Source organism: Lepidochelys kempii, chromosome 1 (genome assembly GCF_965140265.1).
Source record: "Lepidochelys kempii isolate rLepKem1 chromosome 1, rLepKem1.hap2, whole genome shotgun sequence".
NCBI classification, from domain to species: domain Eukaryota; kingdom Metazoa; phylum Chordata; order Testudines; family Cheloniidae; genus Lepidochelys; species Lepidochelys kempii.
The window spans coordinates 307,605,526-307,629,122 of NC_133256.1; the positions used below are offsets into that span (position 1 = coordinate 307,605,526).

Sequence of the window (23,597 nt, forward strand, 5' to 3'; positions counted from 1 at the left end):
TTACCATGTATTCAGCATTTAAAGAGTGTTAGCTATGTAAGAGAACAAATAAAATGCCTGGTTGCTACCCAGAAGAGCTTACAGTGTACTAAAAGACAAGATGAGACAGGGCAAGGGGCTGAGAGGATGGGTTCACAGCTATAAGATTGTGTTTCCATTGAGAGGTTCTGACAACTTCATAATGCTTATTTCCTTTTTAAAATGATGTATTTTAGCTATAGCTGTTACCAGACCAGAGGTGTGGTTATGTAAAAGGAGGGTTGTCTGCTGTTGCTTTAAGAGTAAAATGGGCCCCGTAGCTTGCCTGTAAGGACACACTCTCTGTGAGTTAGTTCAAATGGTCGTTGTTAACAGGACAAGACTCTGTAGTTCTTGTTTCTTTGTTTTTCCCCTTCACTGTAAAATAGTGTAACCAGACTGAAAACACATTTGTTCTTTGTGTATGGGAAACCATCATGGGAGGGATACTGGGGAGTTCTGTGTGGGGTGGGAGAAGAGAGGCTGTGGGGGGAGACGTAGGGTGAAAGGGAAGAGGTAGGGTGATGTGGAGGAGGAGGGGGTCACAGGAATGTAGGAGGATGTGGTCATAGAGGGTGGGTAGGATCAGCTAGAATGAGAGGGAAGGGTTGGGATGAAGCATAGTGAGAAAGGAGGACAGTTGCTGGATGCTGGGCAGGTAGGGCAGTGGGGGAGAGGATTATGCATAATATTGGCAGCAGATTTTAAAGTCCAGTGTGGAAGACATCGGTTAATATCAGGAGACTTGGGCTGGGAAGGCTGGATCCTTCTGCTCCTTTAGTTGGTGGTGGCTGCTTGTATGAGTCTCTGGGGAGGGAGCTTTTCAACCTGCTGCTCCTGCCTACCTCATGCTCCATGTGGATGTGTTGGGCTGGTGCCGCACAGTCATGCAGGCATGGCTTCTGCATGGTCTGGTGGAGGTTCAGGAGGAGGCGCTAAAACTCAGCTCCATGGTTCTGCTGTTGCTGAATCTGGTGGGCAGCCACAGGGCTCTCTGAGATAGGTGCCTTTAAGGGCCACCTAAGAGGCTACTTCTGGCTTCAACTCTGATGATTACTGTGGAGGGGATTTAGGATTCTTGGGCCCAGTGCCCCATAGAAGCTGCCGTGTGGTCAGAACTGGGTGGGTGCCATGGAACTCCCTCTCCCTACAAAAAGCTAGACAGATAGAGAAGGAGAAGACACAGAGAGACAGAGAAACCCCATGCTCCACCCTGACAGTGCACACACAACCTTCTGTTTTAGAGTTTTCCCTGGGAAAATATTGGGATTATTGGTAGCAATGAGACGGACTCCCTGACATTCCTCTTGCCTGAGCGGTCCAGTCCAGGCCTCTGCAAACACGCTTTACATTCTTTCCCCAGGGTCCAGCCTGTGCTGTTCCCATCTCTTTTCTCAGCCAAGCCAGCAATTGTGTTTAAGTGGCACCTTTGCCGCGTGCAGGCTTGCTTGCCTCCCTGATTATGGTGCTGTGTGCTGGGCCCCTTTTGGAGTGGCTGCAAGATACGGTACACTTGCTTCCTCTCCCTTGGGGAGCTGGCAGCGTGCTCAGGGTATTCATTCACTCGTGTGCAATGTTCTCTGAACACCAGCTAGCGGCCACAGCCTGTCGGCCTTCCCCTGGCCCTTTGTTGACTCAGTGGCCAAAATGTGACAGTGACATGACCAAGGGGTGGAGTGCAGCACACTGAAATCATGAAGCCCTCCACTATTCTCTGATGCTACCTTCTCCTCCAATTCCATCGCTGTAGCAGGCAGGTGGCTAGCAAAAATTAATTAAATTAATTAATTAAAGCTGTTGCTTTTCCCTCCTTTCCCTTTGCCTTTGCATGTTGCCACCTGACGTGAGTGGCTGCGGTTGGGGGGCAAGGCGGCATTCCTCACCTTCTCCTGTTATCCCTTGGGCCACAATTGTGGTTTTGTAGCAGCAGGTGGTTGGCTAGCAGCAATTGTCTGAGAGGCATGCTGCTTATTGCTGCTCTGCTCTGACTCACTACCAGCTGCTCTGACTGTATGTGCGTTTGGTCCCCTCTAATTACTGGGCCTGGAGCCAAAGTTCTGCCACAAATCCACCCTTGGGAGCTTTAAATTATAAATTAAACATTCTTTCCATTTTAATAATCTAAAATGCTAGTGACAGGAGTGTACATTTTCAAAAATAGATTTGCTTTTATTTGCCAATGTGCCTTTAAAAATGTCTCCATACAAGTAGGCATCACAATGTTGTGGCTGTGGGCTGTGTGCTATGACGCTCTTTTGAAACTCAGGAATGCTAAACCTGATCTATTTATATATCTATTTTTATCTTATTTAGATTATAAACTCTCTGGGGCAGGGATTCTCTGTTACTATGTATCTGTACAGAGCCTAGCACTGATCTCAGTTTGGGCATTGAGGCAAATCTGTAGTAATAATAAATAAATGTGATGTGTTTTGAAAGAAAAAGTTTAAAAGAGAAACGAGTTTAACTACTTGGTCTTTGCTCATGTACCACACTGTCATCTACTGGATTATTAGGATATCATTATGCATGTGGATTTTCACGTTGTGCCAACTTTTTCATTATAAGTCATTTTTTCCAGAGTTTAATAACTGGTCTGTAAACGTTGGTTTTGGTATGCAGCATGGTTCACATAATCCTAACCTCAGAGGAAGTTGTTTTGGAAAATATCAAGCTAATCAATCTCTCTTTTTTTCATTGTAGTTATAAGTGTGTTACAGGAAAAAGAAGGAGACATTTGAATGTAAAGACTCATTTTTCTGCATGTGTCACTCAAAACAGAATTTTAAAACAACAGATATGGCAGGTTATTAGTCCCTAAGGTGAAGTAATTTGCTGATGATTTTTAGTAGTAGTTTTGAAATAATGAGGAAGTAGATAGTCATGGCTGTCCTTCTCACTCTGAAAGTTCACAAATATTATTTAGAATGGGGTTCAGTAGGTTTTAGCCCATGAGTTAAATTCTTTTCTGTCAAGATCTGGTTGGCTGCAAACTGGATTTTTCTTCAGTCACATTTTAGATAATGATTACCTACATTTTCAATAGTGACCAGTCATTTGAAGTGGCTCAGTTTTTGGGAGCTCAACTTGAGATACCTTAAGGGGGGCAGATTTTCAGAGGGTGGGAGCTCTGCACTTTTTGAAGATCACATTGGAGTCCAAATCACTAGTCAGTTTTGAAAATTTAGGCTGAAGTATTTAAAATAAGCATCTTTTTTCTCTTGGCCTAGGCCACAGCAATGTGCACACCACAAGAAAGCTAAAAGCACGTCAAAGTAGTGACAAAAACAGTAAACATCAGGGGTGAAATAATGACTCCACTGAAGTCAATCGGAGTTTTTCCATTGACTTCATTGGGGCCAAGATTTACCACACGATTTTTTACATTGTTTTGCATACTCAGTGTCGCCTTAGTTTTCAGAGGCACCCATTCTCGATGGATGTTTCAAGACACATGATAATATTTCATCCTTAAAGGTAGATTTTCTGGTTTTCTTTCACTACCTTAGGTTGCATGGTGGGATCACAGAAAATCATGGATCTTTGTTTCAGAACAGTTGACCTCTTCATCAGATAGGTGCGGAAGCAATTTGAGTGGAATGGGCCTTTTTTGCTTGATGAGCACAGCCTTCCCTCAATCCATTTTATTCCTAGTAATTCAACGCCTTATGGTCTCTGTAATCACCACTACTTTTTAGTTTTTTGCATCTGAATATAGCTGTGCTGCCCTAGTAGCAAACCAGGGAACAAACTGCTACTCTAGGTTGCTTTCCTGCACCCACCACATCATCATTTTAGCATTCCCCAGACTACGTTTCAGACAATTTGCACTCATCCATACCCTAATCTCACTAAGATGCTGGCTGAAACAGTTGACTGCACTTTCTAGTAGGGTGACCAGGTGTCAGCACCCTTATCCCCCCCGCATCACTGCATCCCTCCCTGTCCCAACCCCCTGCACCCCCATCACTGCATCCCTCCCTGTCCCAACCCCCCACCCCATCCCCCCTCACTGCATCTCTCCCCCATCCCATCGCATCCTGCCTCCACACCTACCCATCCCAGCCCTGTACCCCTTACAGCACTCTTCCACCCATCCCCTCCACCTCCCAGAGCCACCACCCCCATGTCCCTCACCCCCAACACCCCTGCATCCCATTCACCTCATAGACTTCTGCACTCCCATATGTCCATATATACCCCTGTGCCCCCCACATCCTCATGCACCTGTAGCCTTCTGCCTCCCCTTGAATCCCCATCCACCCCACATACCCCCCACAACACCTCCTCTCTCTTTCACTGCCCCCTCTCACCCCCACCCTGTTCTAGTCTTTGCCTTTTTCCCCTCCCCATCCTCTCTCCTCCACCCCCACCCCCGCATTTTCTTCCCTCCAGCCCACCCTCCTCCCTTCCCTGGGTGATTTAGGCAGCCTCTGGAAAAGTATATGAAAAAGGGTCTCTGTGTAGGCAAGTGTGTGCATGCATGCATTGTATGTGTGTACGAGACTGTGTATCTTTTGTGTAGGGAGATGTGTGTATTGCCGCATGTGTGTATACCTGTGTGAATAACATTTGCAGCCTAACTCTTTGACTTTTATTCCTTTTGCTGGCTTGCGCACAAAAAAATTGATGACATAAAATATGTGTGTATTCATTTCACAACAAGTTTTTAAAAGAGAAGGGAGCTCTAAAAGAAATGTATTATTTCTCAGAAAGTGAATGTTGTTGACTAGTAATGGCAGAAGAGCCAATGTATCAGACATTTCTCCCCACCTTTGTCTAGCTACATTATAAACTCTTTGTTGCAGACTCTCTCTTTTTATGTGTATGTCCAGCACCCACCACCCTGGAGCCCTGATCTTAGTCGGGGTCTCTAGGCACTAAACAACAATTGTAATAACAAATAATGTGTAAGTATATGTGTTAGTGCATGCTAGGTGTGTACACATGAATACACGAGTGTAACTGCGTGTAGGTGTGGGAGTCTTTTTTTTTTTTCAAATTTATCTGTATAGGTATCTGGACAGGTGTGCATTTCTGTGGTTGTGCTATATGGATTCGTATTTGGGCTTCAGGAGTGGGCCTTTAATGGACCCATTACAGCTGTGATGATGTGTGGTCCTAATTCCACACATAAAATTACAATAACTTTAGGGAACAAAAAACATGGAGCTGGTTATGAAAAATGGGAAGAGGGGAGGGAAAGAATCATGAACACCTTTGTGGAAATCTCATTTTTTTAAAAAATTACCCTTTTTGACTATTTTGCTGCCAGCTCTAGCGTCCCGTAACAATTAAAACCTGAACTTAGCATCATACATCTGTCAAAACAATAAATATGCCTGTTTGGGCCTTGCAGTGAAAATGAGCACGTGAGTGAGGGTGGGGGAGAGCAAGCGACGTGGGGGGGGGGGATGGAGTGAGCGGGGGTAGGGCCTTAGGGAAGGAGCAGGGCAGTGGGCAGGGCAAAGATGTTTTGGTTTTCTGGAATTAGAAAGTTGGCAACTCTCTAGGCTGAATGGAATACAGGTATATAAAGATGAGTATCCTTTGCGTACTGAAAGCATTTCATTCCATATATCCTCACCTGCTGTCCTGACAACCTCCCATACTCACAGAATAAGAGGGATGACGGCAGAGGATCTAGTAATATCCCACATTTCCTTTAGGCAGGAAAGCAATTGTCTGACACTAACCTTTGGGAACTCTGCGTGACAGGAATGGAATCGTGGAAGAGGAGTCACAGCCACTTCTGATGGGCATTGTAGTTGCATCAACACTTCATAATCCAGGGTATCAAAGATAGCTGAAGGATCTAATTAGTATGAGCACCTGATCTTTATCCATCACCAGGAGAAGATCATCAGCCAGTGCTACTTGTGGTTGGATCCTGGAGTGACAGGGTCAGGGAAGTCAGTGGCATACGAATACTCTGAGAGTTGTCTCACACAACCTTTTCCATAGGCTTAACCAGAACTAGAAGCTTAGGTACTGCTTGATAGTGTCAAGAGATGGCTGTTTGAATAAAGGCCAAACGTGCTTCCTTTAAAGCTGTTGGCTCCCTGCCCTCCTTAAAGGAGGCACTGGCAGTCTCCATCAGCAAAGAACTGGATCTCACCAATCACGGGATCCATGCCACAGGTTATGGCACGAAGTTCTCCCAACGCATCTAGAACCACTGACTAGAACCATTGGCTGAAAGTTAGGCAGAGAAGACCTATCATTAGTCCCCTCCAGGTACTGCTGTATAGATGCAGACAGCTCATTGAGGATTATTAGCTTGTTCTCCCTCTCTGTGTTCTGCATATAGATCCTGCTAGACTCAGGCTGCCATGAAGGCTGGTGAAAAGAGGCAAGGAAGCAGTGCACAAGGTCTCCATGCAGATGGCTTGGTCTCCAATGAGTCTCCCAACAACCATAGGCTTCTGGGGCTGAAGCCCCCTCTTGTTCTATAGGGGCCTCCCTCCTGCCCCAAGAAAACAATCAGACCTGCCAGGTTTGATGTGCTGAGTTTACAGTCTGCTGTGTGGGAAAAAACAATTTACAAGATGTTGTGGCCAGAAGAAAGTGCAGCATTTTCAGTTCTCTTTCATGCTCCTTCCCCCTGCTTTGTGTTTCATTAAACAACGATGAGTTCCTGAGGTGACTCAATGGGTCTTGAAATGTTTCTAGCAAACCTGACAATTGATGGACAGCTTAGAAACAAGACAGACTTTATCCTGCAGTGATAGAAGCCTTAATCATTCTTTGCCCTGTGTTTCAAATCTGTCAGTTGTAGATTATTATGCCTTGAACACAGTAAAAACAAAAACAAAACAAAAGCTTTGTCCCAAAAACTAAGGATAAAAAGGGGGAAGGCTCAGGGAAAGGACTCATTTACGTAGTCTGTACAGTGCCCCATGTATCTCCTGCAGTTTGTATTTTTTAATTTGTTGTCTGTTGCCAGTTGTCAGTTCAATATGTGGGTCCCTCACAGCCAATTAATTACACTTACATATTACCTGAGGGCGATCATTGCCAACTTAATTTGCTGTTACCTATAATAAGCAGAATCACTACACATCCATCTGCAGCTCTGTGATCCACTTATCGCACCAAGTACTGGCCATGCCAAGAGCCATGTAAACAGTGCCCCAGGTGTGCTTGGGGAGTCTTAATTAATCTAAAAGCAGTTTTACTTATTGGAGTAGATTGTTATCAGCTCTGCTGTTGTTCATACTTGTTAACTCAGCAGTTCTTTAAATTGTGTATGATTGAGTCTCCCCTTGGACCTATGAACTCTGAACTATTAGGACAAGCAAAAGATGGGAAAAAAGCATAGTCAGGTAAAAATATTTGAAAGATCACCATCAGGAAGTCTCATAGATTCACAGACTTTAGGGTCAGAAGGGACCGATAGTGATCATCTAGTCTGACCTCCTGCACATTGCAGGCCACAGAACCTCATCCACTCCTGAAATAGACCCCTAATCTCTGGCTGAGTTACTGAAGTCCTCAAATCATGGTTTAAAGACTTCAAGTTACAGAAACTTCACCATTTATACTAGCTTAAAGCAGCGGTGCCCAGTGCTGCAGAGGAAAGTGAACCCCACCCCAGGGTCTCTGCCCATCTGACTTGGGGGGAAGTTCCTTTCTGACCCCAAATATGGTGATCAGTTAGACCCTGAGCATGCGCCAGCCAGACACGTGGGAAAGAATTCTCTGTACTAACTCAGAGCCCTCCCCATCTAGTATTCGGTCTCTAGCAGTTGGGGATTTTTGCTGCTGCAGTCACCAGTGGGCTACATGCCATTGTACACACTCCCATCATGCCATCCCCTCCATACACTTATCAAGCTCAGTCTTGAAGCCAGTTAGGTTTTTTGCCCCCACTGCTCCCCTTGGAAGGCTGTTCCAGAACTTCACTCCTCTGATGTTCGAACTTGTTGATAGCTAGTTTATAGCCATTTGTCAATGGTACTGGCATTTGGATCTGTGGTTATGTTAGTGCATTCCACATTTGATGGGTCAAATCCCGGAAATTGGAGCAGCTAATCTGATTGATCCAGAGGTGTGGACCTGCTTGGGTAGTCATGACACTTTCTCAGGTCATCCAGAACCACAGGTCACCATGTTACCCCCCTGCTCCAATGAGAGAAAGACTTGCTGGTGCTAAATAGGGTGACAGCTCCCTGTCCCCCAGTCTGTTAGCCACACCAGACAAACTTCTCAGGACTCTGCCAGCCCTTATTTTGCTTTGCAGGTTAATGGTTGGTGTACCCCCGTTCCCGAACTTTCCAGAAGCATCCCCTTGCTGTGTCCAGGCCCAGTCACTGAACACTCACAGTAATTACCAAGTCCTCTGCCTCCAAAGAGACAGTGTACTCACCAGCTTACTTGATTCAGCTGTGAAGGCATCCTCTACTTCAGCTCACAGCACTGAGATGACTTCATAATAAAAGGAGAATAAGTTTATTAACAAAGAACAGAGATTCACAGATTCAAGGGAGTACTGAGTAAGAATAATGGAAACAGTGATGGTTACCAGTAAAACAAATGCATAGCACACTTCTAAGGGACTAATCATATCTTTTAACAGGCTAAAACATTTATCTAAGATAAGTTTTTCACGTAAAGCAATCACGCAGCAGCACCAGGGCCGCAGTCCAACTTTCATGTATTCCGACATGTATTACCAACAGGAGAGTGGGTTTGTTGGGGGGTGTGTGTGTGTGTGTGTGAGAAAACCTGGATTTGTGCTGGAAATGGCCCACCTTGATTATCATACACATTGTAAGGAGAGTGATCACTTTACATAAGCTATTACCAGCAGGAGAGTGTGGTGGGGGGAGAGAAAACCTTTTGTAGTGATAAACACCCATTTTTTCATGATTTGTGTATAAAAACAAACATCTTCTGTATTTTCCACAGTATGCATCCGATGAAGTGAGCTGTAGCTCACGAAAGCTTATGCTCAAATAAATTGATTAGTCTCTAAGGTGCCACAAGTACTCCTTTCCTTTTATGTATTCCGAGTGTTGTCCTTTTTGCTCCCTGAGAGATGGATAACAAAGGGGATCTTTCCCTTCTTCTGACAGTCCAGGAAACCTTTGAAAGTATCCTTTTGAAGTCTATCTCCAGATAACATCCTTCTTCCCCGCTGCTTTGTGCTCAGGTGTGCTTACTGCTTTCTCATCCTCCTGTTATCTTGTTCTTCCTGTTTACCTCAGATGCAAATGAACTCCTATTTATTTGGCTTGTCCTGCTTAATTTACATCAGAGATATAAGCAGATGGGTAAATAAATATTCCTTTGTCTGGGAAAACATTTTTTTAATCAATTCTGCCTGGTTACATAGTTGAAATGTATTTTTAGTATCGACCTGCAACATCTGGCATGATACCTGTACGTACATCTCACAGTGCTTGTGGTAACCAGTATGATATAAGTTTTCATTGGATACCTCACACAACATTCTTTATAGATAAACGCTATGACAGCAATGTGCTAGGTGTAGTGAGTTTGTAGGCCTGATAGGAATGGCTGTTACATGACAGTGAATCCTTTGCCAGTTGGCACTGAGAGGCTCTTAGAGCCACAGTAGGTCCTATCTCCTCAAGCAGTTCTCTGTGTGTCCTAGGTCTGTTTCTGCTGGGAGTGTAGGGCAGTTGTGTGACTTCAGCAGAGAGAGAGGAAGACTGGAAATGTGTCCCTTACCCAATATAATACCTCCCCAAATATTTACTATGTAAGGGGTGTGCAGTTATTTAAGGGGCAGTGAAAGTGAAGAGCTGTCTGTTCCTCCCCTTTACCTATGCATTGGATCTTCAACCACACAGTTGCAGAGCTGTCAGCCAGAGAAACCTGCCCCCTGTTTCTGCACGCATTCACTGCACGCATTCACTGTCTCCCCTTATGTCATTCTCTGCACGCATTCACTGTCTCCCCTTATGTCATTCTCTGCACGCATTCACTGTCTCCCCTTATGTCATTTCCCAGCTTGGTCACATTGGTCTATGACTGCTCCCTTGGGATGGGGGAGAGATTGATCAGCCACAGAAGCACTATACAGCCATTGTACAGGGGAACTTGCATTATTTTAGTTTATGGACTTGTGTCTAGGTCTACAGGGTTCAGACTCCTGAGAGTTCTATGCCACAAATGACTGACACCAAGATATGGCCCTACAAGAGAGAGAAAAATGATCTAATGATCTAAACATGAGACTGGGAGCCAAGAACTCCTGGGTTCCTGCCATAGCTCTGACACTGATTCACTTTGTGCTCTTGACCCAGTCAGTTAACCTGCCTGCCTCCCATTCCCCATTACAAACTGGGGACAATATTTCCCTACTTCATAAGGATTGATTAGTTGGTTACAGTTTGTAAAGCGCTTTGAAAAAACTGTATAAATGCCAAGTGAAGAAACTGCATGCTAACTTTAATTGATAACAATGTTGATTAACAAATATACAGCTCTAACAAATGCAATTTTTGTCTTCCAGTGGAAGAATAGGTGGACAGTTACCATTAGAACAGATTATGTCAAAGGTGCTTTTGGAATCTGCTAATAAAGACTGTTTCCTACTATTAACTATTAGTTATTATTAATTGTATTATGGTAACATCTAGAGACTGAGTTGTGCTAGGCACTGTAAAAAATTAATGAGACAGTCCCTGCCTTGAAGAACTTAATCTATAAACGATGCCAAATTGTTTTTTGTTTGTTTGTTTTTGCACCCACAGACTGATAAATGAGGGCACTGTGTATATTTAATTTCCTGTACTCTGAGGGACTCCAAAGTCCTGATTCTCATTTACATTAGGATCACTTTATGCCACTTTGGCAGTGTAAAGAGGCCTTATAGTGAATGTACATGCCCAGCAGTCCTAAGGATTTCAGGGCAGTTCTGATTTTCAAAACAGTCCTGACGTATTTTTGTTAGATGAGGCTGCTCCAATAAATGATTCATCAGGTAGTAATAATAAAATTTAAGAAGTTACATTGACTTTTATATCAAAACAACTAACCCCCTGATATTTAAGGGGAGACGTTTAGGCACAAGCACCATCATCTTGTTCTTTTAAAACTCAGCACTGTGAGGTAACACTGTGCCTGGGTTAGATTAGGTGTTGCCTTAGCAACACAATTAAAACCACATTTTAGAAGAGAAAAAAACATTATATGGTTTCGCTTGGGGAACATTAATAAGGGGAACATCCCTTCCCTCTGGTCCTGTCCTTGTTCCCATTGAAATGTTGACTTCATTATTATTGTAATGTTTTTCAAGTTTCCCTCTTCAGTGTGAGTACTGAATATGTTTGTTGCAAACCCAGCTTAACACTCCAACAGTCATTGCATGTTACTGAATAATTGCATTAGAAATAGTTACTGCTTTTAATGGTTTATTTAAAATAGACCTTTGACATGAAACTAATATTTTCCAGATCTGCAGACTTAGGCCCATAGAAGTCAATTGGAATTTGCCATTGACTTTGTGGAAACAGGATCTAGCCCTAAGCTGTAACTTGTCCTCCCTTCTCCCTCCTTGTCACCCGCAGCTCATTTCCATTCTCTTCCAATGTTACCTTCACCTGAGGAGCCACCTCCTCAGGCTTGTGTACCTCTGCAGTTCTGTTTTGAGGATGCAACTCCACTGCCTTCGCACTTGAATATAGAAGACTCATCGCTACTCTTCCTTTGGTGGCATTATCAGTACATTGGCTGGCTGGAGCCCATTAGGTAGGCTTGCCACAGATATAGGCTCTGCAAGCACTCGATATCCATTGGTATTTCCTAGTACCCAGCAGCGTTCATTAAGGATCTTCCCTCTACAAGGAGGAATAACAGTCTTCTGTTTTCTGCCCACTTTAACATTTCCAATCTGCCCCGCCCCCCAGGCCCAGGGAACAACTCTGCCTCTCTGCTTGAGCCAGTACTCTACTCAGCAGAGCATTCTTCTTAGAGTGCCCGTGATGGTTCATCTTCCTGGGTCCTTCTCCTGGCAGCAGTAGCTCCTTCAGCTCAGTAATGATGTTCATTCCTAGAATCCCTGGGACTCCTTCTCCCATATGGCTCCCTTCAGAGGCTTTGTCTTTCAGGATGAAGATGCATTTTCCTGACAGTGTCTGGCCCATGTACTCTATGTCTGCTTCAAGGCATCCCATCACATCACTATGAACTGCTGTTAGATGTACAAAGCATGTACTGTGCATGGTCAGCTCCTTGTCTTTCAAATATTTTCGAAAATGCGACTCAGTAATGGTGGTGACTTCTGAGCCAGTATCTAACAAACATCTGGGCTTCACCCCCACTGTACGTACTTCAGCAGTTAGACAGTCTCCAAATGCTCGCTTGCGGAAGTCACTAGATATGCTGACACTGCTAGCATTCCTATTAACACTGTCTGCAGAGCAATTTTCCACCAAGGACAGGCCTAGGAATCCTTCTGCCACTGCTTGGCCTTCTACTGTAGATGGACCACTCACTCCATTGGTTTTGAGTGCCTGGGACTCTGCTCTCCTTCTCAGTGGACATTCTCGGCTAGTATGCCCTGCCTTTAACAAGTGTAACAAATGTACCTTCCCAGCTCGTCCTTCAGTGGGGATCTTAGGGATCCCAGTCCCATTGGATATTTTGGCATACTAATGGAATTTTTTGTTTTCATCAACTCGGTCATCACTTTCAGTATCTCCTCTTGTTGGACTGCCAGTTTTTGGATAACTTCACTTAAACTTTCCAGTGTTAACTGTGTTGGGGAAGGGTCTTTTCCCCAGCAGTTGCATCCACTAGGCCCCCACTTCATGTACGGGGGATAGGCTCAGCTATCTCTGCCACAGGAACTTCCTCTTCTTCAGACCACATAATGGCAGCCTGCATGAGTTCATGGAACTTCTTACTGGGCTCTTCCTTGTATCTCCTTTTCATTTCACGGCAGAGGGAATCAACCCAGAGCTCCAGCACCAACTGCTCTTTCAGAGCCATATCTGGGTCTGGAACTCGTCGAGGGTCTCTCCACTCCACTTTTCTCATTCTCTCCTGGAGGTCATACGCATATACCCGCATATACGTGCTCCTGCTTTCTCTCAAAGAACTCTTTAGTCTGGTTCCAATAGGTACCTTGTCTTTATAAACCTGCAGGAGGAGTTCAGATACCTTTTCCAAATCTTTCTTGTCTGCCATTGCCATGAGCTTTACTGAGGCCTTGGCCTAGCCCTTGAGGTGTTCCTCTATGAAATCCAAATGATCTTTTTCAGGTATTCTTAGCACACACATAGCTGCCTTCACAGACTTTATCCACTCCTCTACTGTAATGTCTCCTGGTCTAGTCGGGAAGATGCTAAACTGTGACCTTCTGCTCCCGTGGAACATAAATAGTAGGGGGTTTCTTAGCTTCTGCTGCCTGTTGATCTATTACTGCCTTAGCCAGTGATAAGGCTTCTCTCTGTTCAGTTCTAGCTTCTTGTCTTGGTCTGATAATCTGTGCTGAAGTTCAGCAAATTGGGCCCATAGTTCTTTAGTTCCATGGTAGGGTTCTCGACCAGGCATAGAATCATAGAATATCATAGAATCATAGAATATCAGGGTTGGAAGGGACCCCAGAAGGTCATCTAGTCCAACCCCCTGCTCAAAGCAGGACCAATTCCCAGTTAAATCATCCCAGCCAGGGCTTTGTCAAGGCTGACCTTAAAAACCTCTAAGGAAGGAGATTCTACCACCTCCCTAGGTAACGCATTCCAGTGTTTCACCACCCTCTTAGTGAAAAAGTTTTTCCTAATATCCAATCTAAACCTCCCCCACTGCAACTTGAGACCATTACTCCTCATTCTGTCATCTGCTACCATTGAGAACAGTCTAGAGCCATCCTCTTTGGAACCCCCTTTCAGGTAGTTGAAAGCAGCTATCAAATCCCCCCTCATTCTTCTCTTCTGCAGGCTAAACAATCCCAGCTCCCTCAGCCTCTCCTCATAACTCATGTGTTCCAGTCCCCTAATCATTTTTGTTGCCCTTCGCTGGACTCTCTCCAATTTATCCACATCCTTCTTGAAGTGTGGGGCCCAAAACTGGACACAGTACTCCAGATGAGGCCTCACCAATGTCGAATAGAGGGGAACGATCACGTCCCTCGATCTGCTCGCTATGCCCCTACTTATACATCCCAGAATGCCATTGGCCTTCTTGGCAACAAGGGCACACTGCTGACTCATATCCAGCTTCTCGTCCACTGTCACCCCTAGGTCCTTTTCTGCAGAACTGCTGCCTAGCCATTCGGTCCCTAGTCTGTAGCTGTGCATTGGGTTCTTCCGTCCTAAGTGCAGGACCCTGCACTTATCCTTATTGAACCTCATCAGATTTCTTTTGGCCCAATCCTCCAATTTGTCTAGGTCTTTCTGTATCCTATCCCTCCCCTCCAGCGTATCTACCACTCCTCCCAGTTTAGTATCATCCGCAAATTTGCTGAGAGTGCAATCTACACCATCCTCCAGATCATTTATGAAGATATTGAACAAGGATTCAGGATTGGAAGGGACCTCAGGAGGTCATCTAGTCCAACCCGCTGCTCAAAGCAGGACCAATCCCCAACTAAATCAATGTTTATGTGCTTTTAATGGTTGACAGTGAATATCCCACTATATCCCAATGAATGACAGTGCTACCAGAACTCAACCAGTAAACCAATGGGATGGACCCTGTGAATAGAATCCTGTTCGTGACACCAATGTAAGCAGGGGAACGGTCCCACTTGTGCACTGTTCCCTTGGGACAGCAGACCTGGTATTTCTGTAAGTTTTCATTGGATAAAGGCTGGACACTACAAGTGAACACTTCAGAGGGGCTCAGGACCTGGGGTGCATCTACTGTTAACCTGCAAGACAAAGTAAGGGCTGGCACAGGCCAGAGGAGATTGTTTGGGTGGCTGGTGGTGTCAGGGAGCTGACACCCTGTTAAGCAGAAGCAAGTCTCCCTCTTGCTGGAGGTCATGGGAGTAACAAAATGACTCTCAGCCCTGGGCACCCTGAGAACCCTCACAGGAAGCATTCATCAACAACTGGTATTTGGTAAAATTATGTGCACTGTACATTTGTTGTAGTCTCATCTTCCATGCCCTGTTCAATGATTCACTGATAATCATATATGTTCATAAGCAGGGATATTCCATTTTAGAAGATAACTCTGCTCACTTACCTATCACCAGTTTCCTTTTCCTTTATAGCATAGCAGTAGGTAAGCACTGTTGGGAGCCTTTTATAGTGGGATATTCATGCAAGAAGCAAAAAAAAAAAGAAAAACAAATGATCAGAAGAAAATTTTTAAAAAAATATTTAGTCTATTTTGGCAGTCCATTGCAGTGGAGTAACTGGAGAGAAGGTTTGGGGAGGAATGAAAAAACTAGCATGGTTTTATTACCTAACGCAATGGGTGACAAAGATCATAAGCAGAACAAAAGGGGCAGAGAAGAAAAGGAAAAAGTCTTTTTTCTATAATTCTACTTTTTTGATACTTCTATCTAATCAAACTCAAAAGCAATGCAATTTATTTATGTGCATTTGCTGCTCTGTGTACAGCATAACTTTTATTATCCAAGCTTCAATTGTCCCAAACTCCCTGTCTTGCTAAGCAGTATCATGTCCCTTGATGAGGGAATTTCAATTTTCTATATAATAATTCACAAGTATTTGAAACTTGAATTTCAAAATCTATTCATTGAGCCCCATGACATTTAGATTAGGATGCACTGCGTATAAAATGTCTGATTCTTCATAAGGATGAATCCTTTATAGAAACAAAAATCTTATTTGTATATAAGGTGGGCCTGAACCAAAAGCCTTGCTATGAACCTTGAGGCAGTTTGGATGCGAAGCAGAACCCAGCTCAGCATCTGAGCACAGCAGGTCAAGCCCATCTCTAATTTGTATCTGTCCAATTGACACCAAACCCATAGGAGAGAGCCTCTGAACAGTTGAATGAATCACATAATGTATATGCAACCATTTCAAAATATAATAGGACAGGGCCCGATTCCTCTCTTTCACCAGTTTTACACTGTTGTAATTCCAGTGAGTTACTCCTGATTTTCACGAGTGTAAAGGTAAATCGGAAAAAGACTCTGAAATCACATGTGCTTTTTGGATACTTTGCACCAGCCATGGTAGTACAAAGTGATCGTAGAGCAGCCGTAAAGCTTCCACAGCAGGCACGCAGAGGGTGTTGGGAGCAGGCCTGGAGATAATGAGGGCATGACCAAGGAACTCCCACACTCCAGAATGCCCTGCTGCAGGAACATTTGCTTTATATAGTGCTAGTAGCTGAACTCAAGTATCAGAGGGGTTAGTCTGTGTTAGTCTGTATCCACAAAAACAATGAGGAGTCTGGTGTCACCTTAAAGACTAACAGATTTATTTGGGCATAAGCTTTCGCGGGTAAAAAACCACTTCTTCGGATGCATGGAGTGAAAATTACAGATACAGGCATATGTATAATGGGAGGTACCTTACAAGTGGAGAACCAGTGATGACAAGGCCAATTCAGTCAGGGTGGATGTGGTCCACTCCCAATAATTGAGGAGGAGGTGTCAGTACCAAGAGAGGCAAAATTGCTTTTGTAGTGAGCCAGCCACTCCCAGTCCCTATTCAAGCCCAAATTAATGGCGTTAAATTTGCAAATGAATTGTAGCTCTGCAGTTTCTCTTTGAAGTCTGTTTTTGTTGAAGGTTGGCTAGTTTTAAATCTGTCATTGAATGTCCAGGGAGATTGAAAGTGCTCTCCTACTGGCTTTTGTATGTTACCGTTCCTGATGTCCGATTTGTGTCCATTTATTCTTTTATGTAGAGACTGTCCGGTTTGGCCAATGTACACGGCAGAGGGGCATTGCTGGCACATGCTGGCATATATCATATTAGTAGATGTGCAGTTGAATGAGCCCCTCATCATGTGGCTGATGTGCTTGGGTCCTCTGATAGTGTCGCTAGAGTATATTTGGGGACAGAGTAGGCAATGGGGTTTGTAGCCGAACTGGCTCTCAGTAGTGCTGGGGTCTGGAGGCACATTTCCACTGCTCTGGATTCCTGTGCCGGGCTCCGCAGTGGGCCAGGGATGTATCGACTCTCAGTGTTATTTCTTAAAAGGACACTGTTAAGGCTGAGAGGCCTAAAATTTAGGCTTTCCTCTTTGGTTTGGAGATTGGTCTTCAGCATGGTCTTCCTTACCCTGGTCTTGTAAACATAGGAACTATTGAAATACAACCTCCCACGCAATTACAAATAAGTTGTTTTTTAAAGTCTTCTGTCTCTGGTATAAAGAAAAAAGTGGGAAAAATGATTGCCCCTTTCTATGCATTCTTAGTGGGCGGGCACAACTTTCTGGTATAGATTCTTTTCTCTGGGGTTGTCTACACACAGTTGTACCACTTTAACTATGTCAGTTTGAAAAGGGGATAGCTAAAGCTGTACAGCCCCCTAGTGTGGATATAGTTATACCGGGTTTCTATTGGTATATCTTATTCCTGTAAATGTTGGGGTTTAAGCTATATTTGCATATGGATCCTTTATACAAGTGTAACTCTGCATCCTAACTGGTCTGCGCAAATACTGTGCATAGACCAGGCTCCTGAAAGAACAGTGTGCACAGAGTTGTCATTGGATTATGCTGACATCTTGAATGAGGAGCAGAAGACAGACTGGCAGCCACACCTTCCAAGGATAGTGAGGTTTTGAGCATGTTGTTGCTTGAGCATTGCTTATCTTGGCTGAGTGCATAAACCACCCCAATGTTTGAGTACCGTCTGCTTTGAAATTTCCATTCTGTGCCTGAACACCCAGAGCTCGATGCCTGTGAATGGGTCTGGTGTCCGCCGTCTAGTGGTCACAATCTCTGGCAGTCACCCCACCTAGTGGTCGCAGTAGGAGGGGTAGAGGAACCTGGGTCCTCCTGCTACACCAGGTTGCGACTCAGGGCCCTGAGAGGCCTGTCCAACGCCTTTCACCTGGGGTGCCTCAAGTCAGCCTCCATGGGTCACTTCCTACCTCCCCCTTGCCTAAGGCATTCTGCAATTTGGCCTAGCCAGCACTTCCACACAGGTTGCCTACCATCTCCAGTCCATAAGAGCTGCCACTCACCAATGCTTCTGGTGTCTGGGTCTGGGTCTGGCTGCGTCGTCCACTGGAGCAACCAGAACCAGCCCTTCTCCCTACCCTTTCCATCCCTAACTGAGCCGACTGACTCCCTTTTAAGCCCCACTTCCAAGTGGAGCATGCTTGACATGGACAGAGGGGCAGGGCCTGCTGAGCCCAGAGCTGCTCTTTCACCCTTTGCTGTCCAGTGAGGGGTTTGTACACCCTGTCACACAGCCCAAAACTTATCCTAAGAGTGGCCCTTGGAAAATTACCCTGTTAAAATGCTTCCTTACTTTGAAGAGTGAATACGGAAAAATGGCCCCTTTTTACTGGTCAGATTTGCTCTCTGCGTCTATTCAAAATCAAGTGAGTTTGACTGAGTTAAGTGACTACAATAAGAATTTACTGGGTTTTACTTTTGTCGGTGCTGCAGAGCCCACACAGATGGGAGGCTGTTCCTCCCTATGCAACATCAACATATTGGTAATTGCTTATGAAGTTCAAATCAGTTACCTCCATACAATGGGGTTGCAAAGTTAACATGAAAGGTATAACCTGAAGATGAAAGGTGCACACACGGGTAACAGAGGCCCTGATTTTGACCTGCAAAACCTTTATTCCTGGTGAATGATGCATGTGAAGCAAAGAACCCAAATTGACTTTCGGAGCCTAGGTTGAACTTGCAAGACTATAAACTGAGCGTGTTAATAAGGAATCATCGAGAGACAATCAGCATGGACCCGCACAATGCTATTTTAACAGAGGCACTTTTCAGAGAGGAGCTGTGTGCTCAGTGAAGGGCTGCTCATATCGCACCACTAGAAAATATATAGCTTCAATTTTGTTTTTAAATTGATATATTGAAATGGAGTGAGTCTGCATTAAAAGGGAAGTTACACAAATACCTTAATAAACTTAGCACAGTGTGGTTTTACACTAAAATGAGGTCTGGAAATAATACGAACAGCTTGACTTTTCCCTGAGTATTACTTAAGAGTTTGAAATGTCTAAAAGTGAAGTATGTTGGAGTTAATGAAAACCACACAGGACAAAATAAAGGCACAGTGCAAGGGCTTTTTGTCAGCAAAGTAAAAAAGAAAATATACCACCTATTGGCAGATATCATTGATGTTTTGATTATTAATAATATTTACTTCGGTACTTCTGAGATCTCTGCTGCTACAATATGAGGCTTGCTCCCGCTCCCATTGAAGTCAATGGCAAAACTCCCATAGATTTCAGCAGATACAAAATCAAACCTTAAATATGATCAATGAAAGAGTATCTTGTTGTTTGTATCTGTGTGTAATTAGTGTGGACAGAGTCCTGTGGTCCTTATTCAGACAAAGTTCCAATCAATATCACTTGTAGTTTTGACAGTGTAAAGCCCACAGTATTAGGCCCTTTTACATCTGAGTTATTCTGTGTTGAGAAATGAGGGATTTGTTTTAATGAAGTGGAGGGAGTTGTGTAACACAGACTCCTACATTAGCACTGTCATTGGCAATGAACAGAATAACCAATATTTGTGTACAATGAGAACTGTGGCTATGATTAAGGCTCTGCTCCTGCAGTTGGATGGGGACTCCTTGTGGGCATAAGGGTCTCTGCTAGCAGATCCCAACACGGTAAAGGAGCCTAAGAATTTATCATTTTACTGAGTCATCCGATGATTGTAGCTCCTCTCTGCATATTTTTATTTTATATTTCATTGAACAGGAGTGACTGCTCCTTTTAACAGTATGTTGACTATTTTCTTTATTTATTTGGATTTTTTTCAGGATTGCACCTTCCAATTACTTTCCCTGGATGCCTGGATCAATATGTGCTGTCAAAGTCAAACATCGCTACTGGCCCTTCTCAGCCTGTGAAATCACACGAGGGTGATGAAAGGACAAATTCTGCCCATCTGTGGTACTTGTGGAACTGGACCAATAGCGCACAGCTGTAAGATAATGATTTTGTATCATTATGTTCTGGATGTCTGTATATGTTTCGTAGCATGTTTGAGCAAGAGGCAGTCCAGCAGCATGTAGAAAGGAAGGATCAGAAGCCCAGCAGCATTCTCTCTACGCAGGTACTTACACGCCATCATCACTGCAGTATCTTAGGGCTTGTCTACACATACAGTGCTGCAGCGGCGCAGCTGTCCACCCTGGCGCTTAGGCTGCTGTAACTTATTTTTCTCTGGCGAGTGGTTTATTCACACCCCTGAGCGATGTAAGTTATGCTGACATAAACTAGTGTAGACGTAGCCTTAGTGCATACACACACCTTCATATACTGAGATGATGAGGATCATTTAATCACCTAGGTAGATACAAATGCAGACACACCTCTTAATAATATATAAGTCTGTACAGTGGCAGATCTATCAACCCATGCCCTGTTTGTGCCCTGCCCTATCCCCCACTCCCAACCCACAAGCTCTTCTGTGCAGAGAGCCCCCATAAAGCTGAGGTCTTTGGCATATTGGAATTTGCCCTCACAGCACAGGCTCTCCAAATCCTGCATCTGTTTCAGCAGAACCACACAGGTTCTGCCCCCTGGGACCCTCTGGGAGAGATTCTGGCCACTCCATCAGCACTGCTGTGTGGGGAAGCCAAGCCTCTGTGCTCTGGGTCTCCCAGGTGGATTAAGCTTCTGGAGCAGAATGCAGCACTGGTTCCTCACTTAGCCTCTCTGGCGTTTTTCCTGAGCAGTGGCTCTCAGTCTGGGAATGGAGCTTCTCTGCACACCTGCCCTAGGCCACCAGGGCCAGTGCTGACCCTTGAGATAAACCAGTTGCTTAAACACATCCTGTCCCAGAACTCTCCCTACAAAGATGTGGTTACTATTTAACTCTCGCAGGGTCACGCAGTAGTTGTAAAGCAGTTAAAACACTTACTACAGAGTCTAACACATTTCTGCTTTTACTTAATCATATAAAGTACAAGACAGTACAGCTCATACAAAGCAATATACATTCTAAGCACAATGCCCCTAACTAGCTCGCTCTTCCCTTGTGAGTCCTTGGGGGACCATTTGGGTTCAGGGAGGCAGGCAGGGAGTCCCCTGCATCTTGAAGTGTTGCATGCTGATGGGTTGCTTCTTCCTCATGGGCTGGAGAAAATTGCTCCTGAGCAGACCAGTTTCTGTCCTTTTAAAAACCTTAGTGCCCTGTGTCAGGGGACGCCTTTGCCAGCTTTCCCACATGAGCACAAATCCCTGGCAGGTTACTTCATTGCCAAGGCAAGTTCCCCTCTGCTAAACCAGTTCTTCTGGGCAGAGACTAGTATTTTGTCTTGAGCAGCGGTTCTCAAACGTGGGTCGAGATCCCAAAGCTGTATTGATATTGGGTTCTGAGTAGATGGGATGAGTGCTGGGAGGGTGAACTGAGGGCAGTGGGGTTGATGGGATGGGGGGCTGAACTGATTGGGTGGTGATGAGCGGGACTGGGGGACTGAACTGTGGGGGAGCTGAATTGAGGTGGGTTGGGTGGGGACAGAACTGATGGGGGCTTGGGGGACAGAATTAATTGCTGGGCAGGAGAGGGGCAGATGTCGCGGTGAGAGCTCCTGCAGCAGGCACCAAAATCACCTTATCTGATACATGTGGGAGGGTGAGCAACACTAACTGTCACATGCACACATCCTGGGGATGGACAGGGGGAGTGCAAACATCAAGAGACTGGTCTAAAAAACACAACAAATTCTTTTTAAAAAAAAACCTCATGATTTTGGGGGAGGTCTGACTCTTGATTTTTGATCTATTGATCAATACAATTTGGCAATACAGTTCCACAGCTAATTCTTTGCAAACTACTGTAGCAAAAGACCAATAGCTGGACATCCCTGTAGTGTGGCCACTGACGCATTCCTGGAATACTGGACCTTCTGGTTCTTCCAGGAATGGAATGGCCCCACCTCCCGCCGGCGTGACCTTGGATACACAGTATGTGCGAGGTCATGCCACATGGGAGGGTGCCATTTTTAAGAACATGCTGCTCTGCCTCCACTGATGGGACCTTGAATGTGAGGTCACACTGGTGGGAGCAGAGCAGCACAATGTTCAAAAGGGCATCGCTCATCTGATACTGGACAAACCATGTCTGATTTTGTCTGAGTACCAGACAGGGGACAAACCCTAGAGAAACAGGACTGTGCAGTTAAATACTTGACCAGTTGCCTGCCTACATCCCTATCATGTCCAAATCAAGGCCTGCCAGATTATTGCTCACTAATTTATGAAGGGCTATTTCCTTGTGTCATAGTCTTTTACAGTATTTTATAAAGGTGCTGGTCTTGACTCTCTACTGTTGCCAGTCCTCCAGGATTGTCCTGGAGTCTCTGGGAATTAAAGATTAATTTTAAACTAAAGATTATGTCATGTGATGAAATCTCCAGGAATATGTCCAACCAAAACTCTCTTCAGTGATGTCATGCAATAACCACATGAGCGTGACAATGGCATTTTATTGTGTGTGACCCCACTTAAATGTAATGGATCAGCGTTCACGTTGCACTCCCTGTCAGTACGGAGCCGGGGAAGTTAATAATCCAATCAGTGGACCAAATTTGGTGATGAATCCTGGTCATGTGCCACCTGAGGCACATTGTGCATATGTTAAGAAGACTTAAATGTAAGTAGCTTTTATTAAAGATAGTGTAGGTTTTCTCTTTTCATTTCTTCCTGGCATTAGCACAGGGCAGAGTTAAAGTTGTTTAGGTGCCTTAACTTTGTATTTCCATTCCTTAACATGTTTGGATTTCTTTAAAATTGGATTTCTGGGTTGGTCATGCCTGCTTTTGCAATAATTACAACATTGCTGTGATGTTTTTTTACCTATAAGTTCCTGATATGTGCTCTCAGCTGTAATTCCATCTTGCCATAGTTTTTATCTGGGAATTACGATGAAATAAATCTTCCAAGCAGTAAAAACAGACTTGGTGCAAGCATTATTCCAACCTACTTGGTTTCATCTCTTGTGTCACTTCACTGGGGAAGAAAGGCTCCTATTTTCAGTATTCTTATACCTCATTTTCATTTTCATATAGAGGAAGCAAGCACTTTCCTAACACTTATTGTTCTTATTTTGCAGGAGTTCTATACCAGCTTCAGCTGACCACAAGGAACTCTTGAAAGCTCAAGACCTTTCCATCATCATCAAAGCGTATGTGCTAGTGACATCCTTAACACCTTTGCGGGCATTCATTCATTCAACTGCCATTGTCTGGCTTCCTCCCAGGACAAAGCACTTTTCTGTAAAGGTAAAACTCTTCTTTTCTAACTGGTTCATTCACTCAAAGTGCAGTGGTAGAAAGGCAAACAATTTAGTTCCTCTTTCTTCTTCCTTCATTATTAGCCATTCCTACTGAACACAAAATATACTTTTCATCGATAGCTTTCATTAATCAGACAAAAGAGCAGTGTTTGGTTTGCAAAGGAGGAGGCAATATTGTCATGCACAATGGGGTAATCAGGGCACTTCCAAGTTTTGGCTCGGTTG

General features: G+C 44.4%; 1 protein-coding gene across 3 annotated transcripts in view; it reads left to right on the forward strand.

Annotated features, from left to right (window-relative positions):
• CPED1 (cadherin like and PC-esterase domain containing 1) overlaps positions 1-23,597 on the forward strand; it is a 217,317-nt gene that overhangs the window by 55,969 nt on the left and 137,751 nt on the right. For all 3 annotated transcript variants that reach the window (XM_073328194.1, XM_073328195.1, XM_073328196.1), the window contains 2 exons: positions 19,891-20,056; positions 23,190-23,358. In XM_073328194.1, the coding sequence (XP_073184295.1) occupies positions 19,891-20,056; positions 23,190-23,358 (335 nt within the window). The remainder of the gene's footprint in view (positions 1-19,890; positions 20,057-23,189; positions 23,359-23,597) is intronic.